The following is a 27399-nucleotide window of genomic DNA, read 5'->3' on the forward strand; positions in this document are numbered from 1 at the left end:
AATTTATTGGTGTTTTATGTAAGGGTAAAAGGCAAAGTGGATGCAACAACATCCGGCTAACTACTGTCTGCGGCGATATACAAAATATTTGAACACGCTTGAACACGATAGCATCTAGAGCTAAAACATTTTCACTATGAAGACCACGAAAACAAAGAAAAAATATTTAAAATACTGATTCATTGAGGCTCCAATAAAGGCTTAATTCAAAATGCTAAAATCTCTGCGATTTACACGGATTTCGGAATTTTGGATTTTTATACAAATTTCGAAACTTACATAGATTTTTATGTGGATTGCAAAAAGTGGTTTTCACCTGAATTTTCAGAATTATATTTATGTTTAAAAAAATGGCAATATTAGCACATTTGGTTGATTTTTTTCTATTATTGTTTATTCAAAAAAAAACTACTTTATTTTATATATTAGAAGGACAGCGAGTCAATCAGATTTTCAGAATTCTGAAACTGTCGATATCAATAACAAATTGGGAGTTTGAGGCCGGTGTTCTTCGACTGATTAAAATAGGTGCCACTTAAACCTTTACTTCCCTACTTAGGGTTGTATTTCTATCTATGATATACACCAATTAGAATTTATTCTGAAGAATGGAGATAATGTCGAAAGTGCAGTTGAGGTCTTTCGAAAAAAGGTGTTAGACATCCTCCAGAACAAAGTACGATCTACGTAACGTAATCGTAATACTGGCTCCGATAATCCATTTTAGTTCTATAAACTAAAAATGGAACTTCCAAACTAAAAAATCACAGGAAGATTGTATGCAAAGCCACGACCGCAAGGATGAAGTAGAATACTTTTACAAGAAAGATAACCCGGCTGCTTGCGTGTCAGTCATTTTTTCTAGTATTGTAATTTCTTTTTGTTTGATATTTTGAATGAAGTTCATTGAATATTTTTAAATTTTGTGCAAATGAAAAGTGAAGTGCTGCCGAATTGTAATACATTTAATACGACATCATTAAACGGGAACGGAACAAAGGCTACGGTTATGCAGAACGCGAATGACGGCGCGATGCGATTCGCCTTACCGTGGTGGAATGTACAGCTTTTCTTAAGGCGAAGTAGAGCTATATATTTCAACACATTTCGTCTTGCCGAATCGCATCGCGCCGTTATTTGCGTTCTGCATAACCGTTGCCAAACACTAAGCGACGCAAACACGTAATAATAGTCCGAGTATGCATGTAGATGAAGATAATTAACTTTGGATTATAGCGCAAAACGAGAAAATATTAACTCTTCAAATATTCATTTGTGTTCTTCAAATTTTAGTTGTTCAATTTAATATCTCATTCCGCGTCGAACACTCGACAGAAACGGACGTGCAAAGTGGTCGTTCTATTACAATCCGGTCCGTGTGTACGAATAGCCAAACAAAATTGTGTATTATTCGCGCTAAAGGCCAACTAGATTGTGAGTTGTGTCGCTATGTTCTGTACCCGGCTCGCAACTTTGGCTGTATTGGTGCAAAATACCAGCTGAAGTTTTGATCTGTGCACAGTGAATCAATCTTTCGAGTTCAAGGCCATCAGTTGACAGTCGAGTCGTGTCGCTGTGCTGAGTGATCTTACACCCGGCTCACTGCTGGTGGCTGTATTGGTGCTGCTGTACTGGCGCTGCTGGCTGCTTTGGGTTCAGCTTCGAACGATCGGACAACCACTGCTGGAAGGAAGAAGTAAATAGGTACGTGTTCTTGTCGGCGCTAGTGCGCTAGTGCGCTACATTTAGCGCGATGGATATAGATCCCTCGCCTCCCGTGCCACCATCCACGAACCCCCCTGACCCAGACCCTTCTGTTACCCCCTCCCATATTCATTCTCCAGTCCTCCCTCGCTCCAGGCTTTACCCGGACGGATCTCAACAGGGCAGCTATACTGTTTATTTTCGTCCAAAGGCAGGAGTGAATTCAAAGCGATTAAACTTACTGCAAATTTCTAAATACCTGACGAAGGGGTACAAGGCCGTGACCGAAATTTCCAAGGTCCGACCTAACAAGCTCCGTGTCGTGGTCAGTGATCTGGCACAGGCCAATGCTATCGCTTGCTCTGAGCTCTTCACACGCGAGTATCGCGTTTACATACCCGCACGAGACGTGGAGATCGACGGTGTCATAACCGATTCGAGTCTGTCTGTCGAGTGTATCCTAAAAAGCGCAACCGGTTGCTTCAAAAATACTGAAACACAGGCGAAGATTTTGGATTGTAAGCAATTGCGGTCCATGTCTCTCGTCGGCGGTAAAAAAGTTTACACTCCGTCAGACTCGTTTCGCGTTACGTTTGCCGGATCTGCACTCCCTAGCCACGTCTCGATCGACCGGGTTCGTCTGCCTGTGCGATTGTATGTACCCCGTGTTATGAATTGCACCAATTGCAAGCAGTTAGGCCACACAGCCGCCTACTGCTGCAATAAGGCACGATGTAGCAAGTGTGGGGAGACTCATGCGGAAGATTCTTGCAGTGTTAATGCTGAAAAATGTATTCACTGTGGGGAAAACCAGCATGAGCTCTCCACATGCCCGGTGTACATGCAGCGCAGGGATAAAATCAAGCGGTCACTTAAGGAGCGTTCAAAGCGTTCTTATGCTGAGATGCTGAAGAAGACCGTGACCACTTCTACCATAACATCGAACCTCTTTGATCTGTTGTCCTCTGATGAAACCGATTCTGACGGTTCATCAGCGGGAACATCTTATGCCAATCCTGGGGAGTCTAGGAAGAGGAAAAAAGTTTCTTCTCCTAAACTTCCCCGTAAAGGTCCTAAGATTTCCCAAAGTGTAATGAAAGGAACGAACAATCCAAACAGTGCTGCGGAAAAACCGAAGCAAACTCCTCCTGGGCTTGCAAATTTAAAGTCCCAGAAGGAGTTCCCAGCACTGCCAGGAACATCTAAAACCCCAGTTGTTCCTTTTGCACATCCAGTTGATGGAACAAACTCTGGATTTGTGAAAATTTCAATGTACCCGATCCAATTAAAAATTTTTTTACAGCATTCCTCCCCACCGGTTAGATCATTTTTGAAGCAGTTGACTGCCCAATGGACCCTCCTTGCAGCGATTGTATCCTTCGATGCCGAATTCAACTGCGTATATGAAGGATTCTATCTCTGTCTTACAGTGGAATTGTAGAAGTATTTTACCAAAAATTGATTCGTTTAAAGTTTTGATAAATAAAAACAAATGCGATGCATTTTCCCTTTGTGAAACTTGGCTTACTTCAAATATTGATCTCAACTTCCATGATTTTAATATTATTCGCCTTGATCGAGACACCCCATATGGAGGAGTACTTTTAGGGATTAAAAAGTGCTATTCTTTCTATCGTATTAACCTCCCCTCGATTCCAGGCATCGAAGTTGTCGCATGTCAAATGACAATACAAGGTAAAGAGCTTTGTATTGCCTCAATATATATTCCTCCCAGAGCACATGTTGGGCAACGGTTGCTCTTTGATTTAATGGAACTTCTTCCCTTGCCACGTTTGATTTTGGGAGACTTCAACTCTCATGGTGTGGCTTGGGGTTCCCCCTACAATGATAACCGCTCCTCTTTAATCTATGACTTCGACATGACTATTTTGAACAACGGTGAAATGACACGTATCCCGAAACCTCCAGCGCGCCCAAGCGCTTTGGATCTATCCTTATGTTCGACGTCGCTATGGTTGGATTGCAGATGGAAGGTAATCCTCGATCCTCACGGTAGCGACCATCTGCCTATTCTTATTTCAATTACAAACGGGTCAACTTGCATGCGACCAATTGACATTCCGTATGACCTCACACGGAATGTCGATTGGAAGTTATACGAGGAAATGATTTCAAAAGTGGTCGAGTCGATTCAACATCATCCACCACTTGAAGAATACAACCTCTTCGCGGGCTTGATTCTCGACGCCGCGTTGCAAGCCCAAACGAAGAAATATCCCGGCGTAACGATCAAAGAACGGCCTCCCACTCCGTGGTGGGACCAAGAGTGCTCCGATGTCTACACGCAAAGATCCGACGCGTTTTTGGCCTTCCAGAAGGGAGGTATACCCGACGACTATATACGGTATTCGGAGCTTAAAAGCCTGGCTAAAGCAAATAAACGCGGATATTGGCGTCGGTTCGTGAACGAGACGTCGAGGGAGACATCGATGAGCACTCTTTGGAACACAGCCCGACGAATGCGGAATCGCGTAACGGTCAACGAAAGCGAGGAGTCTTCAAGTCGGTGGATATTTGATTTTGCCAGGAAAGTATGTCCGGACTCTGTTCCTGAGCAAAACATTGTTCGCGATGCGTCTCCGGGCCACGACGCGATAGAATCACCTTTTACGATGGCGAGCCGTGACCTATCCTACATGTCCCTTATATACGTTTTCCTGAAATCCATCCACGCCCCAGTTTAGTCCTATCCCCTTCCGCCTACATCCAACCAAACGACAAGAACACGTTAGGACCCCGGATCCGGAAACAGCAATCAGACCCGCACGATACTCTCAAGGCCCGATGGAAACAACCCAATATGCCAGTCCGTAATATCTTGGCCCAGCAGCGGAACAAATTTAATATGCTGCTTACCTATGGCAATGAAAACCATCAAACAGCAAACCTGTGCTTTTAATGCAAAATATTCTAGCTTTAAGTTAGATTTAGTTTCAGCTCGTAGTCGGCAGCGAGGATAAAAAATTTGCTTTTAGTTATTAAGATACTTTAGAAAGTAAGCTACCAGATATAATTGGCGCCGTTAAACATTGAATTGTATTTGTGCCGTGTCAAATAAACTATAGATGAAGAAAAAAAAAATTAAATATCAAATGAATTGTCTGTTTATTATCTGATGAAGCTCTTATATAGGCCAAATGATGAATCCCCAATTTACTAGGTCCATAACTATGCCGACTGTGCTTGGGAAAGCAATCGTGTAACGACCAATCAGAGCTCGAATTTTGTTTTTTGACAAGGCTTAAGAATTTTCAATAGTACAATAGTTCGAATAATAAAATTGCAATTTCATGCATTTGGTAGGAATCTTAGATGATTTTCTAATCGATTGCTGCAAAAACGAAGGAAATCCATCGAAAACTAACCGATTTATTAGCATTTGAAATTGGACATATTTCTCACTTTTTCCAGTTTTAGATTTTCATTTCACATCCCTATGTAGCCGAACTTCCTGAGGGAAGTATTCTACTTCAAAAAATATTTTAAAAATAATACTGTTAGCGTAGTTTTGCAACTTAATTACACGCACTAAAGAATTAACGATTCACGGTGCTCCCACAGACTGTTTGTATAAAAAAAATGCACCGAAGGATCTGAGTACACCATTCGATTCGTTATGACGTCCTGAATCCCTGGTCGAAATATCAAAATCGTCGTACGGTACATTTTTGAGTAATGCTCTTTTGAAGGTCGTAAAGTACAAAAAAGTGATATAAAAACAACGAAACACTTACTGTAAAGTACGTTTTTCAACCACCATCTTATGAAATAATTTCTAAAATAATTTTTACCAGGGCTCTACATTTTCGAAACAAAAGAATAAAACTGAATATCTCGCGCTGTCGTTTCATTTTCACTTGACCGTTACAGACAAAATTGTAGACAAAAAACTGATTTTAAGGAGAGGTATTCCAAAAAAAAACTCTTTTTTGTCGTGTCCAACGTAGAGATGGAACATCGCAGTATTCAGCCGTCCTTTTAAGTTTTTTCACAACTTTGCTGAAGAAAGCTATCTGGTATATTGGAAATTAGAAAAATATTCTTTTTAATTAACTGTTAGGTGGATTGATCGAAAAACCGAAAACGTTAAATAAACTTTTCCATCAATTGTAAATGTCATGAAATATAAAACTCGGAATATGTAGAAACTATTTTGGATTTCGCTTTAACAAAGGAACGGTGGAGATCATTTGGTTGGATGTTCAGAAAATTTTATTACGTGAACGATGTAATGAAAAAGATTGATTGTAATCTTCGAAAAATTTCGAACTTTCAAAAGGATCAATTTTATTGCAATCAGAGCCTGACAAAGTCATTTTAAATTGACAATTATCAGGTTATAGTGACGCTTTGACCCGTCGCTTTCAATTGAAAAGCTTTTGTATCATTTTGAGCACTTCGTGAGTCACATGACACACAGTCGAAAGCTCTTGCTGTGATTCTGACAACTGAAGGGCTTGGAATTGAAACAAACGCTTTTCAATTGAAAGCGGAGATTAACACTATCACTCACATGACGAATCTCAATTGAAAATGGCAATGAGCGCTGACGGAGACAGGAGGCTTCCATACAGTGTAAGCAAGAAGAATGAAATATTGATCGGAACTTGCGTAACGTATTTATTGGATGCCATTGCCGTTCTAACTACGGCCTGCGGTATTAGAAAACCACCATCAAACGACGCGATGCGGTGCTAATTTCAATTGAGACGCTTAAGGAAAGGAAAGAGTCTCTCCCCCTGTCACTCTCTACGTCGATTGAAATAGTCATTAGTTTCAGTTGAAAAGATCCGAAATAAGAAAGAGGGAAAGAGAGAAAGAAGTGATTCGTTGATAGTAGTCGAAAGGAATCAAGGGAAAATGAAACTGTTCGAATCGAAATTACAGCGCGAATATATCAGTTTCATTGTTTTGTTTCGAAATGTAGAGCCCTGATTGCAATATACATTATATCGTCAGTTGAATTCAATACTGGCACAACTCAAAATTTTGCAGTTTTGAGTTATTGATGGCAAACGATGCCAAATACTATACAGTTTCATCTCACAAAGACCCGTTTCAAAATTCACAATAATTCCAGAAATAAAAGTAGATGTGCCTTTATTGCTCAAATCTAAAATATCCCTAAAAAGACGCAAAAATGAGGTTACAACTCACATAACTTGCTTATTGCATGCACATGATAAACCCGAACAAGTTCAATAAAAATGGGAAGTCATATAATTAGAATTTTCCACGAAAATGAAAAACGAAATTTTTGCCGCATTTTGAGTTGTGCCAGTATTGAATTCAACTGACGATATAAGGTATAGAACGTCTTTGGCAGTGGTTTTCTTTGGCAGGTTTTTGCATAAGACTAATTTCATGGTACCGTAAGCCTGGGTGACTTTGATCACTGTACCTCTTTTTTGAATTTATGATAAGAGCGCGTTTATTGCTATTAAAAGAGTGTTTTTCATGCTAAAATAATAATTGAAAATAAAGTATATTTTTAGCGATTTTGCTTGCCTTCAAATAATCGGTTCAAGCAGATTCAAAACAAGAAGCTGCTATACGTTAAGATTTTTTATTTTGTTCCCAGGTTAGTTCACAAAAAGAAAAAATGTTATAACAACGATTTTCATTAATATTTTTGTTTCGTTTTTGTGAAAATTTCTTATTCAAAGGCAATGTTGAGTCTCAATAATCTCCACAACCTATTACATATTTTTTTCTTACCAACAGAGCTGCATTTTCTAAACAAAACGTGATTTTCAAAAGCTTTCTATCGTTATCTTTCGGTTTTTAAATTAGGAATTAAAATTACTCGAACTCTGCTCGAAATCGCTACAATGAGTGTTCGCTAGGGTGCCAGGCAAAATGGTCATATCGAATTTCAAAAAAAAACCTATACAAAATGTTGACCTGCTCGAAAAAACACCCTGTGCAAAATTTCAGATCAATCGGACCTAAAATGGGATGGCGCAAAGCGACTGAAGTTTGGCTTTTTTGAAAACCGAAAAATCACCGTGAAATTTCGGTTTTCGAAAATTTTTTTTTGATGCCAAATGACTTAAAAACGCATGAAACGTCGAGAATTGGTGTCATCTGAAAAAAAATTTTTTTGCAAAAATTTACTCTCTGGGACTTACACATTATTATGAACCACCCTATGTCGAATAAATGAACCACCCTAATGAAACCTCATGTATTCGATGCTGGTTATAGTGTATATCATTATACAAGCTATTTCGAGAGACTAGTGATCAATTTCAAAAGATAAATTCTAAACCTTTTGAACTCCGCCTTCCACAATTGAAAAAACGACTAAGTCCCAGAGAGTAAATTTTTGCAAAAAAAAAATTTTTTCAGATGACACCAATTCTCGACGTTTCATGCGTTTTTAAGTCATTTGGCATCAAAAAAAAATTTCGAAAACCGAAATTTCACGTACGGGGGGCCCTTGGGTGATTTTTCGGTTTTCAAAAGGCCAAACTTCAATCGCTTTGCGCCACCCCATTTTAAGTCCGATTGAGCTAAAATTTCGCACAGGGTGTTTTTTCGAGCAGGTGAACATTTTGTATAGGGTTTTTTTTTTGAAATTTTCTGGTCACTTTTTTTCCATACGATGATTGGCGCCCTAGTGTTCGCCCATGTACCAACTGTCATTTAAGCGATTTAGTGCGATTTTTTTTTCTTTATTTAAAAATCGAAGGACAATGATATAAAATTTTAAAATATCACGTTTTGCTCAGGAAATTACACTTTTGAGGCAGATATATAAAATTAAGAAATCCATGAAAAGCTTAACAACCCAATTGCATAAGCCATATTCCACGAGGACTAGTTTATATATAGGGTAGGGAACGGCTTAAGCAGTGGCGCCTATTTCAATCAGTCGAAGAAAGCAAGCCTTAAACTCCTGAGTTTTGATCAAAATCGACAATTTCAATGATGGAAACGAAAGCTTCGATTGTCTAGCTGTCTTACGAATTTAAGTAATACCGTTAATCACAAAGAAATCTGTGAATAATCACCATTCGAAACAAATCGACCTACATTGCAGCCATTCAGGAGCCACTTCGGGTGCTGAAAATGAAACGCCTGCAAAACAGATGGAAACTGCTTAAAATAGGTTAGGGGTGATTGGAATAGTGTCCCTCGGTTTGTAACTTTAGTTGTTTATTGTTAAAGTTTGCTAATTTAGTTTTACAATCTGAAAACAAGTTCTGACAGAGAAAAAGATAGAGAACAGATTGATATACTCCTGTTTGAATTTCAACCAACACATTTCGATTATTTCGTCTCAATACACAGGCGATTCCTGAAGCTGCTTAGAATATGTTCCCTACCCTATTCCAAAAAAAAATATATGAATCTTAGACATTCACCAACGAAAACTTCATAATTTATACGGGCTTCCTCATGTTAAAAAACCTGACTAGATTCCCCTGTTCATAGTTATCAAATTTCGAGGCACTATTTGATCCTTTCGTGTTTACTAGATGATCTACTTGTTGGAGACGAACTGTCTCAGGAGACCAGAAGTTCCCCATAATAAGGCCCCAAAAAAATGATTATTTGAAATGGTCAATAAAATAAGATGTTTCACACTTGTAATTGGATTCTGTTTCCAAAATGAACTATATGTAGACAAAATACTACGAAATAAAGTATTTGAAACTATACTGCTAAACATGTTTCATGATTCATAAGGTGCAATTCAATATAAACCCTGAAAAGATAATCATATTTTGTTCTGCGGAAAAGGATAATCATGCGTCAAATTGACTCCCGACTTTTGAATAATTGAAAATACTTCATTTACTTCATAAATTATCGATGAATGGTCATTACTGTACTAACATATCTATAAATAACAAACCCCAGAACTTGGATTTTAATATTTCTTTATTGATTAAGAAAAAAACGAGAAAAGACCGACGCACTGTTAAAAAAAAGAAAATTACTGAAAGCGAGGAGTCAAATTGACGCAGACTATCTTTCCAGGGTTAAAATTCGAAATGTACATTATATAGAGGTTCGACTGTATATACTGCCTATAACCGCCTAATTGTAACATTTGCAAAATTGGTTGTTCGAGCAAATGAAACTTTAATATTTTGACTTAAATGCATTGTTCCCATTATATTCTTGCAAATAGATAGTTCAACTAAACTTAGTATCATGAAAAAAGCATTACTTTACACTATGTATACATAAAACATTACTTTTGAAGTCGAATCGGTTGAATTTTTGCAATGGTACTTTTATGCCGTCACTACTTTCGGAATGAAGTTTTTCTTGTATCCAACAAGCATGAGCTGAACATCATTAACGGATCACCGGTGGTTGGTTATCGGACCAGAATAACTTCCGAGTTCCAAAGGATGTAGATGTGGATTTGGATGGAAGCTTTCTTGACAAAAAAGTTGAAAAAGTTAAGAGGTGTGACAATTATGTCGGATTATGTCGGATGTTACAATTATGCGATCACAGGCAGTATAGAACGCTGTGTACCGCGTACACTGATTTTAATTGTCATTTTCACGCAGGATGTACCGTTACAAAACTAAAAATACAGGCTCCTGTAATAAATACTGAATCTTGAAAAATGCTTCATTCTGGAATAGCTTTAATCACTTTTCTTTCGACATTTGGGAAATTTATGCAATACCAAACTTTGTTAAAGGTGCTAATCATTGTAAAAATGTGCACTCGAGAGCTGTACTGTGAAATCAGTTTTGCTCTATCTTACAGAAATATATTCAAATTAGCTTCGCTGTTCCTCAGCAGAGTGGTTGTATTAAGGAAGGTACCTCCTGTGCTCTCAATAGATTCAAAACTCATCACCTATGCCCTGTTCAATGTCATGTCATATCATGTCATTTTTCGTTATATCACAACATGTTATGCATCACATCTAGTTAAGTTATATAGTATCAAGTCACGTCATGGATACTCTTGTTAACTGACATGAAGCTTCTCTGTTCATAATCAGAAAAGTTAAAAAAAGGTTCAAAGTTGTCACACTTTTGATATAATGTATTTTGATATAAATAAAAATATCATATCAGTCATATTAATTTAGATTTTTCTGACGTAGGACTACGTCTAACCGCACTATATTGAGATACATTCTGCAGAAACTAAAACCAAGGTGTAACGTTGGAATGAAAGATTTCAAACGGTAATACTGATGTAACCACACGATCGATCACAATAATCAATATGTCGTTGGATTAATAAAATGATGGACAATTTTGTGATACTTCAGTTATCATTGTAACTTCATTGTTAAACAGTGAAAATTTCATGAAAGTTTCAAGGTTGAATTTTCACGAACAATATACCAGTCACATTCGAGCACACCTGACACAGACTTCATGAGTAGACACCAGCTGCCTGCTGTAATTTCCTGTATGGCAGTGGAAAATAAAAACTTAACAGAATCTCCCCGTCCCAAAAGGTTATAGGGTTACGAGAATGAGAATTCTAATTCCTAATTTCTATAATTTCTAATTCCTAAGGCTACTATTTACACTATTTACAATTTGTACAATTCGCGGATCTTCTTCTGCATCGATTTCCCTTGTCGCAGCATGTGCACACACTATTCGCATCAAGCTTGACTCACCGTGATCGCAGCGACGACGCTCGACTCCAGCAATAATACCAAAGCCTCCCGTGCTGTGGGATACACTGCCTTTAGATGTTGGTTTAAATTTGATATTCAGTCACTTTACACCTTACTATCAAATTTTTATTTGAGATACACTTCTCCCTTTTAACGTTACACAGACTTTCAAAAAATATATTTCTTTGTTTACTTGATTGGCTATGCTTCTGCATTCGCCAACTTGAGACTCTTGTTTTCTCCAAAAATACTGACGACGCTTTCCAATCGCTTATATAGCGCCACTCTCTTCTTTTTCGCATTCAAATTTCAAAACGGAAACTCTTTCAGAGCTGAAATCAGGGGTTACTCTTCAACCATCAATTTGCATTGTTCCAAGCGGTGTATTCGTTATCAGCAGTTATCTCCTTTTAATCTTCCTCTTAACATTCATCGACTGGGTTCATTTCGAGCAAGACGGATAGTTTGAAAGTGATCTAAGTATCGATCGATCATCGGCCATCTTCGATGTTTTTTCGACGCCATTTTGTTATAAGATCAAATATCATGTTCGATGTTTTCTCGACGCCATTTTGTTATAAGATCAAATATCAAAACTCTATGATTTTGTCCACATATTAGCATCTTCTTACCCATCTTCTAAAAAACAGATCTTAAATCGGACAAAAACTGAGCTCAAAACGGTGATTCTACGAAACCGGTTTTGGCATGGTTTTAGTATATTTTTCTTCACATAAATGGTTTTTGTATATTTAACAGAGCAAATTATTATCGAGTATGTCTTAGCATTAATGGTAATGCGCTAATATCTAAAAGTGGTAGTCAAATTATATCTTATATTGAGTAAAAAAGTCTCAGAAATCGATTGGCAGGTGTCTGATCTACGTAAAATGTCAGCAACATGTCGATTTTGCCCCAATTCCCCTACAATATTGAATTGAGTTTATCTCGACGTTAAATAACTTATTTGAAATCTGTTTAATTTAATATCAAGAGTGTAAGGGATACTCAAAGATACAATAACTATTTGGCATCACATGATTCTCGCCTTTTTGCGGGGAGGGGGTCGCATTTGATTTTATCGAAGATGCGATGATTCCGTCTCATAGCTGAAGCGAGATTTTTATGTTTTGGCTGGCCAAAAATGCAAAATTTTTTTTGCAAAATCGACTCTCTGAGACGGAATCGTTTTTTCGGCGGAGTTCAAAATGTTTAGAATTTATCTTTTGTAATTGATCACTAATTTCTTGAAATAGCCTGTATAATGACTATAACTAGCATCGAATACATTATGTTTCGTTAGTGTAATACATTATGTTTCGTAGATTTATTCGGCATAGGGCGGTTCATAATATTGTGAAAAATTGGTATAAAATAAAAAAGCACTTCGGTTCGTTTGATTGGTGTGACGTCTTCGACAAAGTTGTAGATAATAATTCTGTCTTTCCAAAAAAAATTACACTTAAAAAAATTATTTAATCAAAAAAAAAGATAGAAGAAAAATTAAAAATTGATTATTCAAAACAGCTATTTTTTCAAAAATCTGATTTTTTTAATAAAACCTACAAAAGATTACCAAAACAATGAAACCAATCCGATCATTCAGAAATCAAGAAAAAAAAGTTATCATTTTTTGAAAAATAAAAACTTTTTTGAAAAAAAAAATATTTTTCCAATTAGGTATTTATTTTTAAAGGCATATTTTTCTTTTGGAAGGACAAAATATTATCTACAACTTTGCCGCAGACACTATGCCAATCAAACAAACCGTTTCGACTGTAGACATATTTTTAATTTCCAATAGAGCACTCTATGAGGAAACAAGAATATTTTTTACAGTCAAAACGGTTTATTTGATTGGCATAGTGTATCTGGCAAAGTTGTGAATAATAACTTTTTTCTTAGTTTTAAAAAAAAAAAACAGTTTTTTTAAATGGGCTGTTTTGGATAATTAATTTTTAGCTTTCTTTTAATTTTTTTTCAAAAATTTCATAATTTGTTTTTAGAGTGTATATATTTTTTTAAGACAAAATTATTATCTACTACTTTACCAAAGACGTCACACTGCTCGAACGAACCGTGTTGGCTCTAAAAATATTTGTAATCGTCAATACCTATCCGAAATAGCATTTTACAATAGCTTTTCAAAAATGAGTTGTGCTTCAAAAAATTAAACCAATAGCACAAGATGGCATCTTTTGCCTATAAAAACGTCTATGCAATTTTTCAGCCAATGAGCACGTTCACGTTCTAATGACGTAAACTTGACAGAAAATGTATGGTCGAACTGTCAAAACGATGCAAACCCAGAAACAACGAGTCAATTGTGTTGTGTATCTGATTGAGATCCTAATACTCTCATTATCACCGAATAACATCGATACAGTCTATTGTCCGATTGTATAAGCTAGAGCACTGTGTTATCGATCAAGTGTTGGCAAAGGACATTATTGTGGTAAATAAAACGAATAAATTGTCTGATACAACATTCGAAAGAACAAGTACAAGTGTCCTAGAGAGTAGATTTTTCAAACAAAATTTAAAAAAAACATATTCCATTAGTTTTCATCGTTTCTTGTACTTTTAAGACACTTGGAATAGAAAACATTTTCCAAATATTCAAATTCCATGTACCACCCGTTTGTGATTTTGCAAATGACATGAAAGCATTCAACATTTTCCGCGAGACACAATCTTAATTTTGGTTGAGAGATTTTTTTTTTGCACAGAGTAGTTTTTTGAAACATTTTGTAAATTTGTTTTGTAATATCTTGCCATTTTACATGGTATTTTTTCCAATTCAACATTGCCACCCCAACGACAATTATATAACAAATATTATATTTTCAGGCCTCCCCAGCTGGTCTCGAGGTACGATGCTGACCTAACAAGCCAGCCGTCGTAGGTTCGAGTCTTGTCTCGGGAGAGACTGTTAGTGTCAGTAGGATCGTAGCGCTAGCCCCGCAATTGTCCTGTACACTTCTAACGGTTGGCTGCGAAGTCTGTGTATAGTAAACAGAAGGTCAAGTTCCGAATCGGAATGTAGCATCAAGGCTTTGCTTTGCTATATTTTCAGGAATTTTTCTATTGGTATTCAGTGAAAAGTGATTTTTTTTTCATTTTATACTCATTTTTACACAATATTTTGAACCACCCTATGTCGAATAAATGAACCACCCCAATGAAACATAATGTATTCGATGCTAGTTATAGTGTAAATCATTAAACAGGCTATTTCGAGAGACTAGCGTTCAATTTCATTGAATCAATACTAAATGTTTTAAACTCAGCCTTCCACAATTGAAAAAACGACTAAGTCCCAGAGAGTCGATTTTTGCTATATAAAAAATTTTTAGATGACAGCAATTCTCGACATTTCATGCGTTTTTAAGTCATTTGGCATCAAAAAAAAAATCGACAACCGAAATTTCACGTACCCCCTCCCCCTTGGGTGATTTTTCGGTTTTCGAAAGGCCAAACTTCAATCGCTTTGCACCAGAATAAAATTCTGAAAATGATTTTGAAGCGTCCTCCTTGGTACACTCGAATTACATAGACTTACTGGTGTTGAACCATTAGAAGCTATGTCAAATAAAATTATTAACAATTTCCAACAAAAATTGTCGCAATCCTCAATTGCTACGATAAGCTCTCTTTATAGCCAATAAGTTAGCAATTAAGTTAGTTGCAAGTTTACTTCCCCTTTTCTGACAAATAGTTCACAACATATTCACTTCAGATCTTCCTGATTTGCCTCCAGGATGCACAAAGTCATTGTTCTGCGATGACACAAGCATTTCCGCGAAAGGAAAAAGTCTTCGTGTCATATGCAGTCGATTGCAGAAAAGTTTAGATATTTTTTCTTCCTCCCTGCAAAAGTGGAAAATCTCTCCCAATGCTTCTAAAACTCAAATGATAATTTTTCCGCATAAGCCTAGGGCTTCTTTCCTCAAGCCAAACAATAATCACGTTGTCAAGATGAATGGGGTTATTTTAAGTTGGTCCGACAAGGTTAAGTACTTGGGACTAATTTATGATAAAAAACTTATTTTCAAAGAGCACATTGAGAGTATACAAGCCAAGTGCATCAAATATACGAGATGTTTATATCCTCTCATTAACAGGAATTCTAAACTTTGTTTAAAGAACAAACTTTTGATTTACAAACAAATTTTTAGACCAGCAATGCTTTATGCTGTACCGATCTGGTCAAGTTGCTGTTCAACAAGGAAGAAAACGCTCGAAAGGATTCAGAATAAAATTCTGAAAATGATTTTGAAGCGTCCTCCTTGGTACACTCGAATTACATAGACTTACTGGTGTTGAACCATTAGAAGCTATGTCAAATAAAATTATTAACAATTTCCAACAAAAATTGTCGCAATCCTCAATTGCTACGATAAGCTCTCTTTATAGCCAATAAGTTAGCAATTAAGTTAGTTGCAAGTTTCTTCCCCATTTTCTGACAAATAGGTTTAAATCCCTACGAATGATAAGTCCTAATTGCGAAAGCAAACAAATCCTAACAATTAAAATTACAAATTTCTAACAGTGTTGAGAAGTCACCATTTGTGATTGGACACATATACTCATTATTCACTAATATTTATCATAAATACTTTAGCTACTAACAAATCCCCCCCTTTAAAAAAAAAATAAAAAAAAATAAAAAATAAAGTCCGATTGAGCTGAAATTTTGCACAGGGTGTTTTTTCGAGCAGCTGAACATTTTGTATGGGGTTTCTTTTTGAAATTTTCTGGTCACTTTTTTCCGTACGATGATTGGCACCCTAGTGTACAGCCAAGCCAAGTAAAGACTACATTGCCGCTGTCGACGCACAGTGAGGCGTGTTGGGTTAACCCGTAGGTGTCGTTTTGCGATCTGGAACGCAATCGAAATGCCGTTTGCATTGTCTTCTTCTTCTTCTTCTTGTTTCGAGCAAATATCCGAAAAGTCCGAAAAGTCCGTTGTCGGGAAGATGGGAACAACCCCATAACTATCTCTCTTCAACATTTTTCTGAAGTTATAACACATTTTTGAGATACATGGTAATTTTCGCAGACTAGAAGGAGTAGCAACGTGGGCCGGGGATCGGCTAGTTTCAATATATTAGTATATCAGTTTAATTGACACAAGCAACAAAACCAGACCGGTTTAGATAAACTCTATAAAAAAACTTTTTTGCCTTGCTCCTAAAAAGGTATAGCAATCACTGAAAAAACTAAAGGTATGAAAGTGCTCCAGAGGGCTGAATGTCGTATATTACTCGACTTAATTCGACGAGCTGAGCATTTTCTGTATGCATGTATGTATGTGTGTATGTGTGTGTGTGCGTGTGTGTGTATTTGCAACTTTTTTTTCTCACTCACTTTTCTCAGAGATGGCTGGACCGATTTTCGTGGAATCAATTGCAAATGAAAGGTCTAGCTGCGCCATAGGTTGCTATTGAATTTGATTGTAATCGGATTTTTGGTTAAGAGGTTATGTATCAAAATGTGAAAATCACGAAACATCAATATCTCAGAAACTACACAACTGATTTCAACAAAACTGATGTCAAATGAACGGGCTATTTTCAGAACTCTTAACTTAAAAATTTCATAAAGATTAAACATATAGTTCAAAAGTTATGTAAAGAAATGTTTTCCAGAGGCTGGTTAAACTCACTCACTTTTCTCAGAGATGGCTGAACCGGTTCCCATAGGTCCCATAGGTTGGTATTGAATTTCATTGTAATTGGTTAGTAACTTTGTCCCTTATTTATAAAAATGTCAAATCACGTTATAAAAGCGAAGCATATACCAAAGACTGCTTAACCTCACTAACATTTCTCAGAAATGGCTAGACCGGTTTTAACGAAATTAGTTGAAATGAAAGGTCTAGTGAACTGAACTTCATTGTAATCGGATTTTTAGTTTAGGCACCGTGTATTAAAATGTGAAAATCATGAAATTTCATTATCTCAGAAATTAAACAACCAATTCAAACTAATTATTAAACATGTGGTTCATAATTATGTATAAAAGATATGTATAAAAGAAGGAAATCACGTTTTGAAAAGAAACATATTCCAAAGACTGCTTAAGCTCACTAAATTTTTTAGTATAGTTGGACCGGTTTTCACTAAATTAGTCTCAAATAAAAGGTCTAGTGGCGCAATAAAATCCTATTCAATTACACTGTTATCGGAATTTATATTTTATATATTTTTGTATTTTATTTTAAATGGGAGTGTTGTGTAGTTCTATTTGAACAAATAATAAGTTCGAATGAGAAAGGCTGGGTCCACCACCAGATGGATTGATATGGGTTTTATAATGATATAGTAATAATTTCATCCGACTGTAAAGTATAATTATTCATAAGTTAAATACAGTGTTCCAAATTTTTATGACAAATAAAAAGTACAAACATTGCACTGTTCAAATGTATGTGCTGCCTATTTCAAGCTGGATTACTTTTTCACAGTAAGTTTTACTTCTAGAGTTTAAGATATGGTGAGGATGTGTTAGCACTCGCGTTGCTCAGATAAAAAAAAGTGCTAAGAGAAACAACTTTGCAAAACTTGACCCTCCGATCGTGACTAGAAGTTATACCACTTTTTCAGCATCCCTGCGTTCTTCTATTAAAAAAGTGATTCGGTATAAAACATTATATGGAACTTTTACCGATGCTCTCAATTTAAGCGATTCCAAAAAATGTCAATCTATGCACGAAAGTTGGAGAGCTGATTTTGGGAAACCCGCACTGTAATCCTTAAAACCACCCTACTTAACACAATTCAACACTCACCAATTTTAAAGTTTCGTTCCATCAGTATAATCATCTTTCTTGGGCAGATCCACTATCTTATACCAAATCCAAAACTAAACTAAGTTCATACAAAAACACACACTACAATTCAATCGGACGAACGTCATTCATCGTTGCGAAAGCGCGAAGCCTTTTCCGAGCGGCATCACCTGTGGTCTCTGCATTCGCCTTATCCGTGTTGCAGCAGCATCCGATGCTCCAGCGTTCGCCAGCAGTTTTTATCTTCTAACCGTAGCGCCCAAGATCGCATCGGTTTTATAACACACGGCCGGTCGGAATGTGAAGTTGGAACATGTGCTGCTAGGCGTTGAGTAAGGACCTGCCAGTACAGCAAACCGCGCCGCCACCCGATAACGCACTACACTTCTTCCGGTCGCTGAACCATTCTACCGAAAGGGCTGTGGTGGGAAGCGGGCGAAAAACTGAGACTTCTTACGCGCGTTGTTCGTCGCTTGACTCGCACGATGTTGCTGTTGCGGTGGGTATCACTATTACAGATTATGATTATTAGCTTCACACCATGTTTATTAACAGCTCCCGTCCACTGGCCAGAATTAAAACGCACATGATGGGAGATGAAATTTAAATCCTTATTTTCATGAAAGCCCTCATTTCACATGTTTTCCACCCCCCTGATGTCATGGAAGAAACCGGCGCGCGCGCGTAGATCAGCCAACTGACCCTCTGGACTGAAGAAGGATGACTTCATCCGCGGCGCTGAATAGATACGTATTTTGACTGCTTCGGATGATTAATGATTAAAAGAATACTGTGGGCGGAAGTGTTGGGGTACATAAAAATAATAGACAGCTTCGTTTTATCACATCGTCGCTGGCTCATGTGGACTAGTGTTGTGCTCTTCTGTCCGATTGATGGAAAACTACTTTAGATCAACTGCCGTACTTTTAAAACGGTTGAATTTTGAAGGACATTTATTCAATACACTATTTTTACATCGGTAAACTTGTTCAGAATCAGCAACTACAGTAAGCCTTACTAAGCTAAGCTATTTTGCATACTTGGTTTTTCAAAAATTAAGCTAGATAGCATTTAAAAAGGACTGAGTTTTGAAAGTGTCAATGCGTGACATCTAGGAAATTGCTTGAACTTTTATTCAAAACTATTTAAAATCTAGTCTAGTCTAGTCTAGTCTACACTAACACAGCATTATTCAAAACTATTGAAAATCGAGCTCAAACTCGAAAAAATTAAAGAAAAAATTATTTCACCCGTTCCTGTGAATGTTGGTGCTCCTAGCCAAGTATGAAGTGCGTAAAATCTTCAGAGATTTAAATGAAGTTTTCCCTTAAGAGGGGACCCTATTCTGGAAAGTCGGAAAATAATGAATTTTCGTGATGTTAAGAGTAAAGTGAAGTGTTCGGGTATTTGATTTTGTTTTATATAACATCCGAAAAAAAAAATCACGAAAATTCTTAATTTTTCGAGCTTCCTGAATAGGTAGGGATACCATCTGGTCGAAGTTAGAAATCAGGACATTTTTTCTTGGTACAATTTGACTAAGTTATTCATTAAGAGAGTTGCGTTATAAATCACTTGTACTATCACATAAATCACTTGTACTATCGCTTTCTAGTTACGAATTGTTACTATAAAAAACTTTACACAAGTTTGGAACTCAGCTTGGACGTCTGTCTGCGACGTAATATTTTATTTACTCAGTTTTTTTTACGCGGGGATACGTATCTCGCTGAAAAACGAGTTAATAAAAAAAATCCGCGTATACAAACGCGTAATTTAAAAATCCTTCGATTTAAAAATCCGCGTGAGAAAACCGTTAATTCGAAAAACTGTATACAAAAATACCTAGTAAAAAATCTGAGTGTATATCTGACGATTCACTTTCATCAAACCACTTTGAATTATTACGCATTAAGCATAGTTTACAGTTCCAAGCGAAGTAAAAAATTTGACAGGTGAAAAAACGTAAATTTTCGCTTGCGAAATCTGTCGTGAAAACCCGTTTGTGGAATACGCAGGTATTTCACCAGCCTGCAGTTAACAGTTTAGGTGGAGCGAAATTCACGAATTTACACTCCGAGCGAAGTGAAAATTGGCTGCAATTGACAGAATATAAACGCACGCAAGTTTTCGCTTGCAGCTGCTTTTTTCACTAGCGTTTGCATGCGTGAAAAAAATAAACCCAAGTGAAAAATATGAGATCCACAACCTTCGATTTCGCTGGATCGTATTTGTTTACAGTTTCAAGCGTAGTGAAATTTTTGCAGGTTGCATTTTTCACGAGCGTAAAAAAATGAACATTTTGTATGAGATTTTCACTTCGCTTGGAACTCCAAATAGGGTTTTAGTAGATACTTTAAAAATTCAACACACGTAAACTGTTTCAACTTAAGACCTGTTTAGAGTTCCAAGCGAAGTGAAAATCTCATACAAAATGTGCATTTTTTCACGCACGTGAAAAAGCGGAAGAGGTTGTTTATAAGACACGACCGCAAAGGTAACGTAGAATACGACAGCCTGTCTTGTGTCAATGTCTTTCTTAGCGTAGGTTTGGGAATACACTCAATTGGGGTTAATTAATTTAATAGTATCTTTGCTTCAGATGACGTTTACCTCTGTAGCCGGCACCGCGGTTTCACTTGCTGCCGTATCCAAAACAAGAATGAAATTTAATTGTTTTGTGGCTGTCTTTTGTATCAAGTTGATATCTTAATTTAGGCAGTGGCTACGAAGAGGCTATAGACAAGGGCAAATAGTGCATTCTCCATCTATTGAATAGTTCAGTTCAAATAACAATTTTCTGCGATAGCGTAGATAATTTTACAACTGAATACTGCAATTAGTATAACTTGCGCGAAAAATTATGTGATTCAGGCTCACTAGCTCAGAAATTCTTCAGATAAACTTCGAGGTTAATTGTGTTTGTCAATGCCATTTATTAACAAGAGAATTTTTTTTCAACATGGCAAATTTTTTATTTAGTTTTGGATGATTTACAGTGATAATTTAATTCTACATGAGGTGAATTATTAGCAATTATGCATAAATGAAAATTTCAATCGCTATACTGCTAGCCACACACGCTATATAGCAAGCCACACATGCTATAAACTACAGTAGGTTTCCGTTTTTGGCATGTTCCGTTTTTGGCATGCTCCGTTGTTGGCACACTCCGATTTTGGCACCAAAAGGGTTCCGTTTTTGGCAAGATTTTATAGTACATAGTTACAAATATTTTTAGGGCTAAAACGGTTTGTTTGATCTGCATGACGTCTTCGGTAAAGTTTTATATAACAATTTTGTCTTTCCGAATAAAATATACTCTAAAAAAAATGTTGTGTAACCTAAAAATATTTGTAATCACTAATATCATTCCAAAACGGCATTTTTCAATAGCTTCTCAAAAATGAGTCGTGTTCCAAAAAATTAAACAAATAAGCACAAAAAGCCATCTTTCACCTATAAAAACATCTATGCAAAGTTTCAGCCAAATAACAAATGGTCTATTAAGTTGGTTGCCCGTTTGTTTGTGGATTTGTTCAGCGTGATTAAATGCAGTTTCCCTACAATGATAAGTAGGATAGGCAAGATTTTAATGAAATTTGAAATGCTGTAGCTTTGCCAAACATTATTCGATTTCAAGAATTCGAACCCCATTGAACTGGAAAACTTCTAAAGTTTTATTTTCTGACCACAAATGTGACCTAGGTCACCGGATGTAGAAAATATTCTTTAGTTCCGGTAGGCATGTCAAACCTGCTAATTTTTGGATGAATTTGGTATTGGGTTACCTGATAGAAATAGTTATTTGCATCATTGGCATAGATGACAAAACCATTTCTGAAGCGAATGGTTCATCAAAAAATGTAAAATGTAAATGAAACTTTTAAAGTTTTCCAGTTCAATGGTGTTCGAATTATTAAAATCGATTAATATTTGGCAAAGCTACAGCATTTCAAATTTCATCAAAATTTTGCCTATCCTACTTATTTTGACTATCCTCTGTATATCACAAAGCGCTAAATTCAAATTTTGAAATTTAATTGAAAATTCATCGAAAGACTTATTGGTAGCTGTTACTCATCAAATGGGTAAAAAAATTCTCAATAAAAAGTCGTGCAACACTTTCAAATATGGGTGAAATTTCTCTCATTAATGGGTAATTTAAATTTAACGTGTACACTAAGGTCGCTTTTTACGCGGTTTTTTACGTGGCGCCGGCATATGCGCGCGGATTCCTTTTATTTACGCGGTTTTTTTGACGCGAGTTCCGGAATTTACGCGGTTTTTTTACGCGGATTCCGAAATTTACACGGCTCTCTTTTACGCGGATTCCTTTTACGCGGTACTTATCAACCGCGTTAAAACGACTTTAGCGTATTTGACTTCAACTGTAAACAACGCATTGTCGTAGATAACAGGTCTGGCAAACGAAAACCAGCCGTCGTTTCTACCCACTTGCTTTCAAATGGAACAGAGAGTTTGACTTCACAGACGCTGTTGTACAAGTAATGCGATTTGAAATTTGTTATTACTGTACGCTATAGGTATATGACGGATATTGTTGAAACCCTATTGAATCACATAAATAAATAAATTTTCATGATAATTTTGAAGTCTCAAATGGAATTTATTAATGGCAAAAAAAGTTTCCGTTTTTGGCACGGTTCCAGTTTTGGCAAGTGAAATTTAAAATTTTGTTGCCAAAAACGGAAGCTTACTGTATATAGCATATATAGCAAGCCACGCACGCTAGCCGCACGTTATATAGCAAGCCACACACGCTATATAGCAAGCCACGTACGCTATATAGCAAGCCACACAAGCTATAGAGATGCACATTCACGCTATAAACATACACTCGCTTCTCAAACCACCTGACGGTGCGAGTCCCTTTAACTTTCGGGTTGTATTCACCCAACGATATCTGAATTGGATTACCGCTGGTGGGGTCCAACTCAGATCTAAGGCAAGCCGAACTGAAATAGGTAAGAACTGCAGCTAACCACTACCACCGCCGCTGTTGCTCGATGCTGATCCACTTCACCTACTGCCATCGGTGTTGATGTCCGCTGCTGTTGCCTGCTGCTAGTAAACTGATTTGCTTGAGGAGAAACAGTCTCTTATATAGCCCGAAGAGTGCATTCCCGGCTAACTAGGTGCTCCATTCTGTCGTCCTTTTTAGGGAAAGGCAGCAAGCGACCAATCAAAAGTCGACATTTGCGTTTGGACAATGTTCAACAATTTTCAATATTACAATAGTTTGAACAATCAGATTACAATTTTCTGCATTTGGACGGGTGCTTAAATGATTTTCCCATCGATTGCTGCAAAAATGACAGAAATCGGTTGGAAACTGACTGGGTTTAAAGCGTTTGAAATTGGACAATTTTTGTGACGCTCTCGATGTTTTCGGTTTTGAAATTGGATCCCTGTATTGAAATTAGGTCCCTGTAATTGTTGCCGTAAGACGTATTCTACGTCAAAACGCAAGTTATCGATATTTCACTTCGCTTAGAACTGTAAACAAACTCGATCCAGCGAAATCAAAGCTTGTGGATTGCAGGGAAACCAGATGTGCAGATTTGTCTGCAAAACGCAGATTTTTAGAGTTCGTGTGCAGATTTTTATTGATTCGCAGATATTTGCAGTTTTACAATAGTTTCTGCAGATTGTTGTCAGAGTCTCCTTGTATTTACGCAGATTTTCTCATAATGTATGCAGATTTTTACAGACTTTTGCCTGCGTGAGCGAAATTTTTTCGAACCACGGAGAGATTTTTTTCAGATATCAAGCAGATTTTTCCGGGTTTTCGAGCAGTTGCAGACATTTTTCAAAAACATCTGGCATCTCTGGTGGATAGCATCTTTTTCACTTGGACTTGCTTTTTTCACGCATGCACACACGTGAAAAAAGAAGTAGGTAGCGAAATCTTGACATTTCAGCGCGTTCATATCCTGTCAGTTTTGCGCAATTTTCACTTCGCTCGAAGTGTAAGCTCGTGAATTTCGCTTCACATGAACTGTAAACTGCAGGCCGGTGAAATACTTGTGTGTTCCACAACCGGGTTTTAACGACAGAATTCGCTAGCGAAAATTCAAAATTTTCACTTCGCTTGGAACTGTAAACTATGCTTTAAACTTAACAAATGCCAGATGCTTAATGGTAACGGTCAACGCGTGAGAGATTCGTCTTATTACTCTAGTGAGATTCAACCAATGAAAAATTTCGATCGCAATGAGCGTTGCGACCAAGGTTGTTAATCGATAAGTTATCGTAAACGCCGATGCACTAACGTCTTCAGACATTATCGTCATTGCCAAGGACGATAGCTACTGGACGGTATCAAATCGATAACGTTTGTTTATGAACAACCACTGCCATACTTATTTTCGCATCATCAGATATATCATTCAGATGGAATTGAATCATAAATCTGACAACGCCACATACATTGCTATTCATATTCGTGCTTCAAAAAGCATTTCACAATTTGAAACAATTAAAACTGAGGCATTCCTTATCATGATGAGAAACGAAACATAAACAAACGAGGAAAAGTTTTTTCCTGTTGCCTAGTGATGCTTCGTCTCCACCCCTCGAAGTGAAAAAACGCTTCCTCACCCAGTGCCTACTTTTTGATCCAATTCGCGTTGACGGTGTTGCTGATATTTGTTTGGTTTCTACGTGCGAAAAAGAAGGAAGGAAATATTTTTGCTTTTGTCTTCACGCACATTTTGACAATTACATACGAGAGTTCACGTAGGTGCGAACAGCCTTCTTTCAACTCGAATAAACCGAATTGCAACCACAGCAGACAAAACATACAAAAGACGTTAGCGAGCTGATAACGTTTGGTGACTATCGTCATCGCCGATGACGTTAATGTTTAAAGACGCTATCGCCATCGGTAATAACGATATCAGACGTTATCGATATCGGCGATGACGACTATCGACGATAATTTATCGAATTAACAACCTTGGTTGCGACCTGGAATCGAAAACACTTATTGAGCAATTCTGAAAAATTCTGCTTATTGCCACACAACAAAGTTAAATATCTCAAGAAAATCAGGACAAATGCAAAAATATAAAAAATAAATCAGGACGCCCAAATAGGACTTCAAAATCAGAACATGTCCTGCTAAATCAGGACGGATGGTATCCCTATGAATAGGGCCCCCCTCCCTTAATCAAACATAGAAGTGACGAACCCGGTGAGCAATTACTTTGCGGCCCTTGGACGCTGTTCCAAGCTGGCTAGGGGCACCAACGTTTACAAGAATTTACAGTTACGGTTGAAGAGCTAAAATCATTGGTTTTTTCCAGTTTCAACTCTAGGGCGTACCTATACTTTTTTCACTTTCGTCGACCAGTATTATTTAATAGTGATTCCCCTGCTTATTGTAAAAATGCCCATGTTACCCCGCAAAGAATATAGGGCAATCGCTCCTATATTCATCTCCTCGCTCTTATTTTTGTCAAATTTACCGTCACTACAAAATATTTGTATACTACAGAATATTTGTTTCTAATTCTTACTGGTGAACTTGATACTACACGTGCATATAGTTTTTACGGAGTCACATGATTCAACAATTTGTTATGATTTGTACAGTGTAAATTATTTTTGTCGCCAAATATTGTTGGTCTTATTTCAATTCACCATTGCCCGAAAATTTGTAGTGAATACAACTGCGTCTTGTTTCTTCTTTAAGGCAATGAAAACGACCAGCTTCGTAAACGTAAAAGCGAGAATGACGGAACTTGCAAAAGCTGTACAGCTGTATGTGCTGCATATGCATCATTTCTCGGAAGATATTTCGGTACTGCTGCTGGCGAGAAAAGAAAAACGAGCGTCAAATTTAAAGTGCAATGTTGGTTGGGGAACATAGTCTGAAGATCCATTTCATGCATAAAAGCAGTATAGACATGGGGGTAATTGCTTCAATGCAAAAACTGTCCTTATCAGGACAAACAAATCTATAATTTAATAGTTAATGAATAATTTTAATTTCTACAAAACTTCTAAATTAGTTCAAACATTTATTTTCAGCGAAATACGCTAATTTTTGACTAAAATCGGATAATGGTTCTTGTTATCAATAAAGTAGGCACGCAGCGGTTTTGCAGCTCAATTATCAAGTTTAAAGCGAATGAAACAATGGTTTATTTTTATTACGAAGACTGATGAATATTTAATTTTATTTTTGAAATATCGAAGTACATGCGTGGGAAGTACGTTCAGATTGCCGAAAGCGTCATCAGGAGCAAGGAATTATTCCTGATTCTGTTGGAAAAAGACTTCCGTTGACTATTTGAGCGGTGATGAATTGAAACAAATGACTTTAGCAAGTATCAATTGAGAACTTGGTAAATTTTTATTTTGACGTGGGCTACGTCTTTGTTTACTATACTGGGATGCATTTTGTAAAATTGGTAATGAAACTGGCAAATGCTGCATCAGTTTTCAAACGATAATAACAGCATAACCACATGATGGATAACAATAACCAATATGTTGTTGAATAGATAAAATGTATAACAATTTTGTAATATGCTAGCTATCACTCTAATTTCATTGCCAAGCGGTAAAATTAATAAAAAGTTTCAATAACAAATTTACGTGAATAATGAACCAATTACATGCGAGCATTCCTAGCACAGGTGACGTGAATGGACACCATCCGTTCCCTATGATATTCTCTGTATGAATATCAAAATAAAAATTGACAGAGTCTCCCCGTCCCAATAGGTTAATTTATTTTTGCTTCCATGAGCTTAGACTAATATGATGTCTCGAAGGTAAAAGTTTTCCGAAAAGTTTGAAACAATCCCCATTCTTGAAAAGTTTCTAAACCTGCTTTCAGAACCTAATAAAAACTAACGTCTTGGAGGAAAACATGCCTGTAATAGCAACAGTACCAGTAGAGTAAAAAACCACAAGTCTCTCGTCGTCTATGATTGCAACGGTACTCTTCTATTCGTACATTTCAGCGGTACACTTCTATTCGTACTGCAGCGGTACTATTCGTATTGCAGTGGTACACTTTTGTTCGTACATGTGATTACCATTAATTACTCAACAAGAATTGTAAATTTTTGCAACGGATGTTTATTTAATTCTATCTTCTCACTTACTTTACTTTACTTTGTTGGCTAACGGCCGTTCACCGGTCTAGGGCCGAACGAATTAGAGATGTCCAGCTTCTTCTGTCTTGGGCAGCCGTTCGCCAGTCTCCCCGTACACCAGCAGATCGTGC

General features: G+C 37.0%; 1 protein-coding gene across 1 annotated transcript in view; it reads right to left on the reverse strand.

Moving 5' to 3' along the window:
* Nucleotides 1–18393, reverse strand: part of LOC129724992 (FMRF-amide neuropeptides) — a 70963-nt gene extending 52570 nt beyond the window's left edge. The window contains exon 1 of the mRNA XM_055680337.1: nt 18135–18393. Coding sequence (XP_055536312.1) covers nt 18135–18168 — 34 coding nt within the window. The 5' untranslated portion in view covers nt 18169–18393. The remainder of the gene's footprint in view (nt 1–18134) is intronic.
* Nucleotides 18394–27399: the final 9006 nt, after the last annotated feature.

This window comes from Wyeomyia smithii, chromosome 2 (assembly GCF_029784165.1).
Source record: "Wyeomyia smithii strain HCP4-BCI-WySm-NY-G18 chromosome 2, ASM2978416v1, whole genome shotgun sequence".
Lineage (NCBI taxonomy): Eukaryota > Metazoa > Arthropoda > Insecta > Diptera > Culicidae > Wyeomyia > Wyeomyia smithii.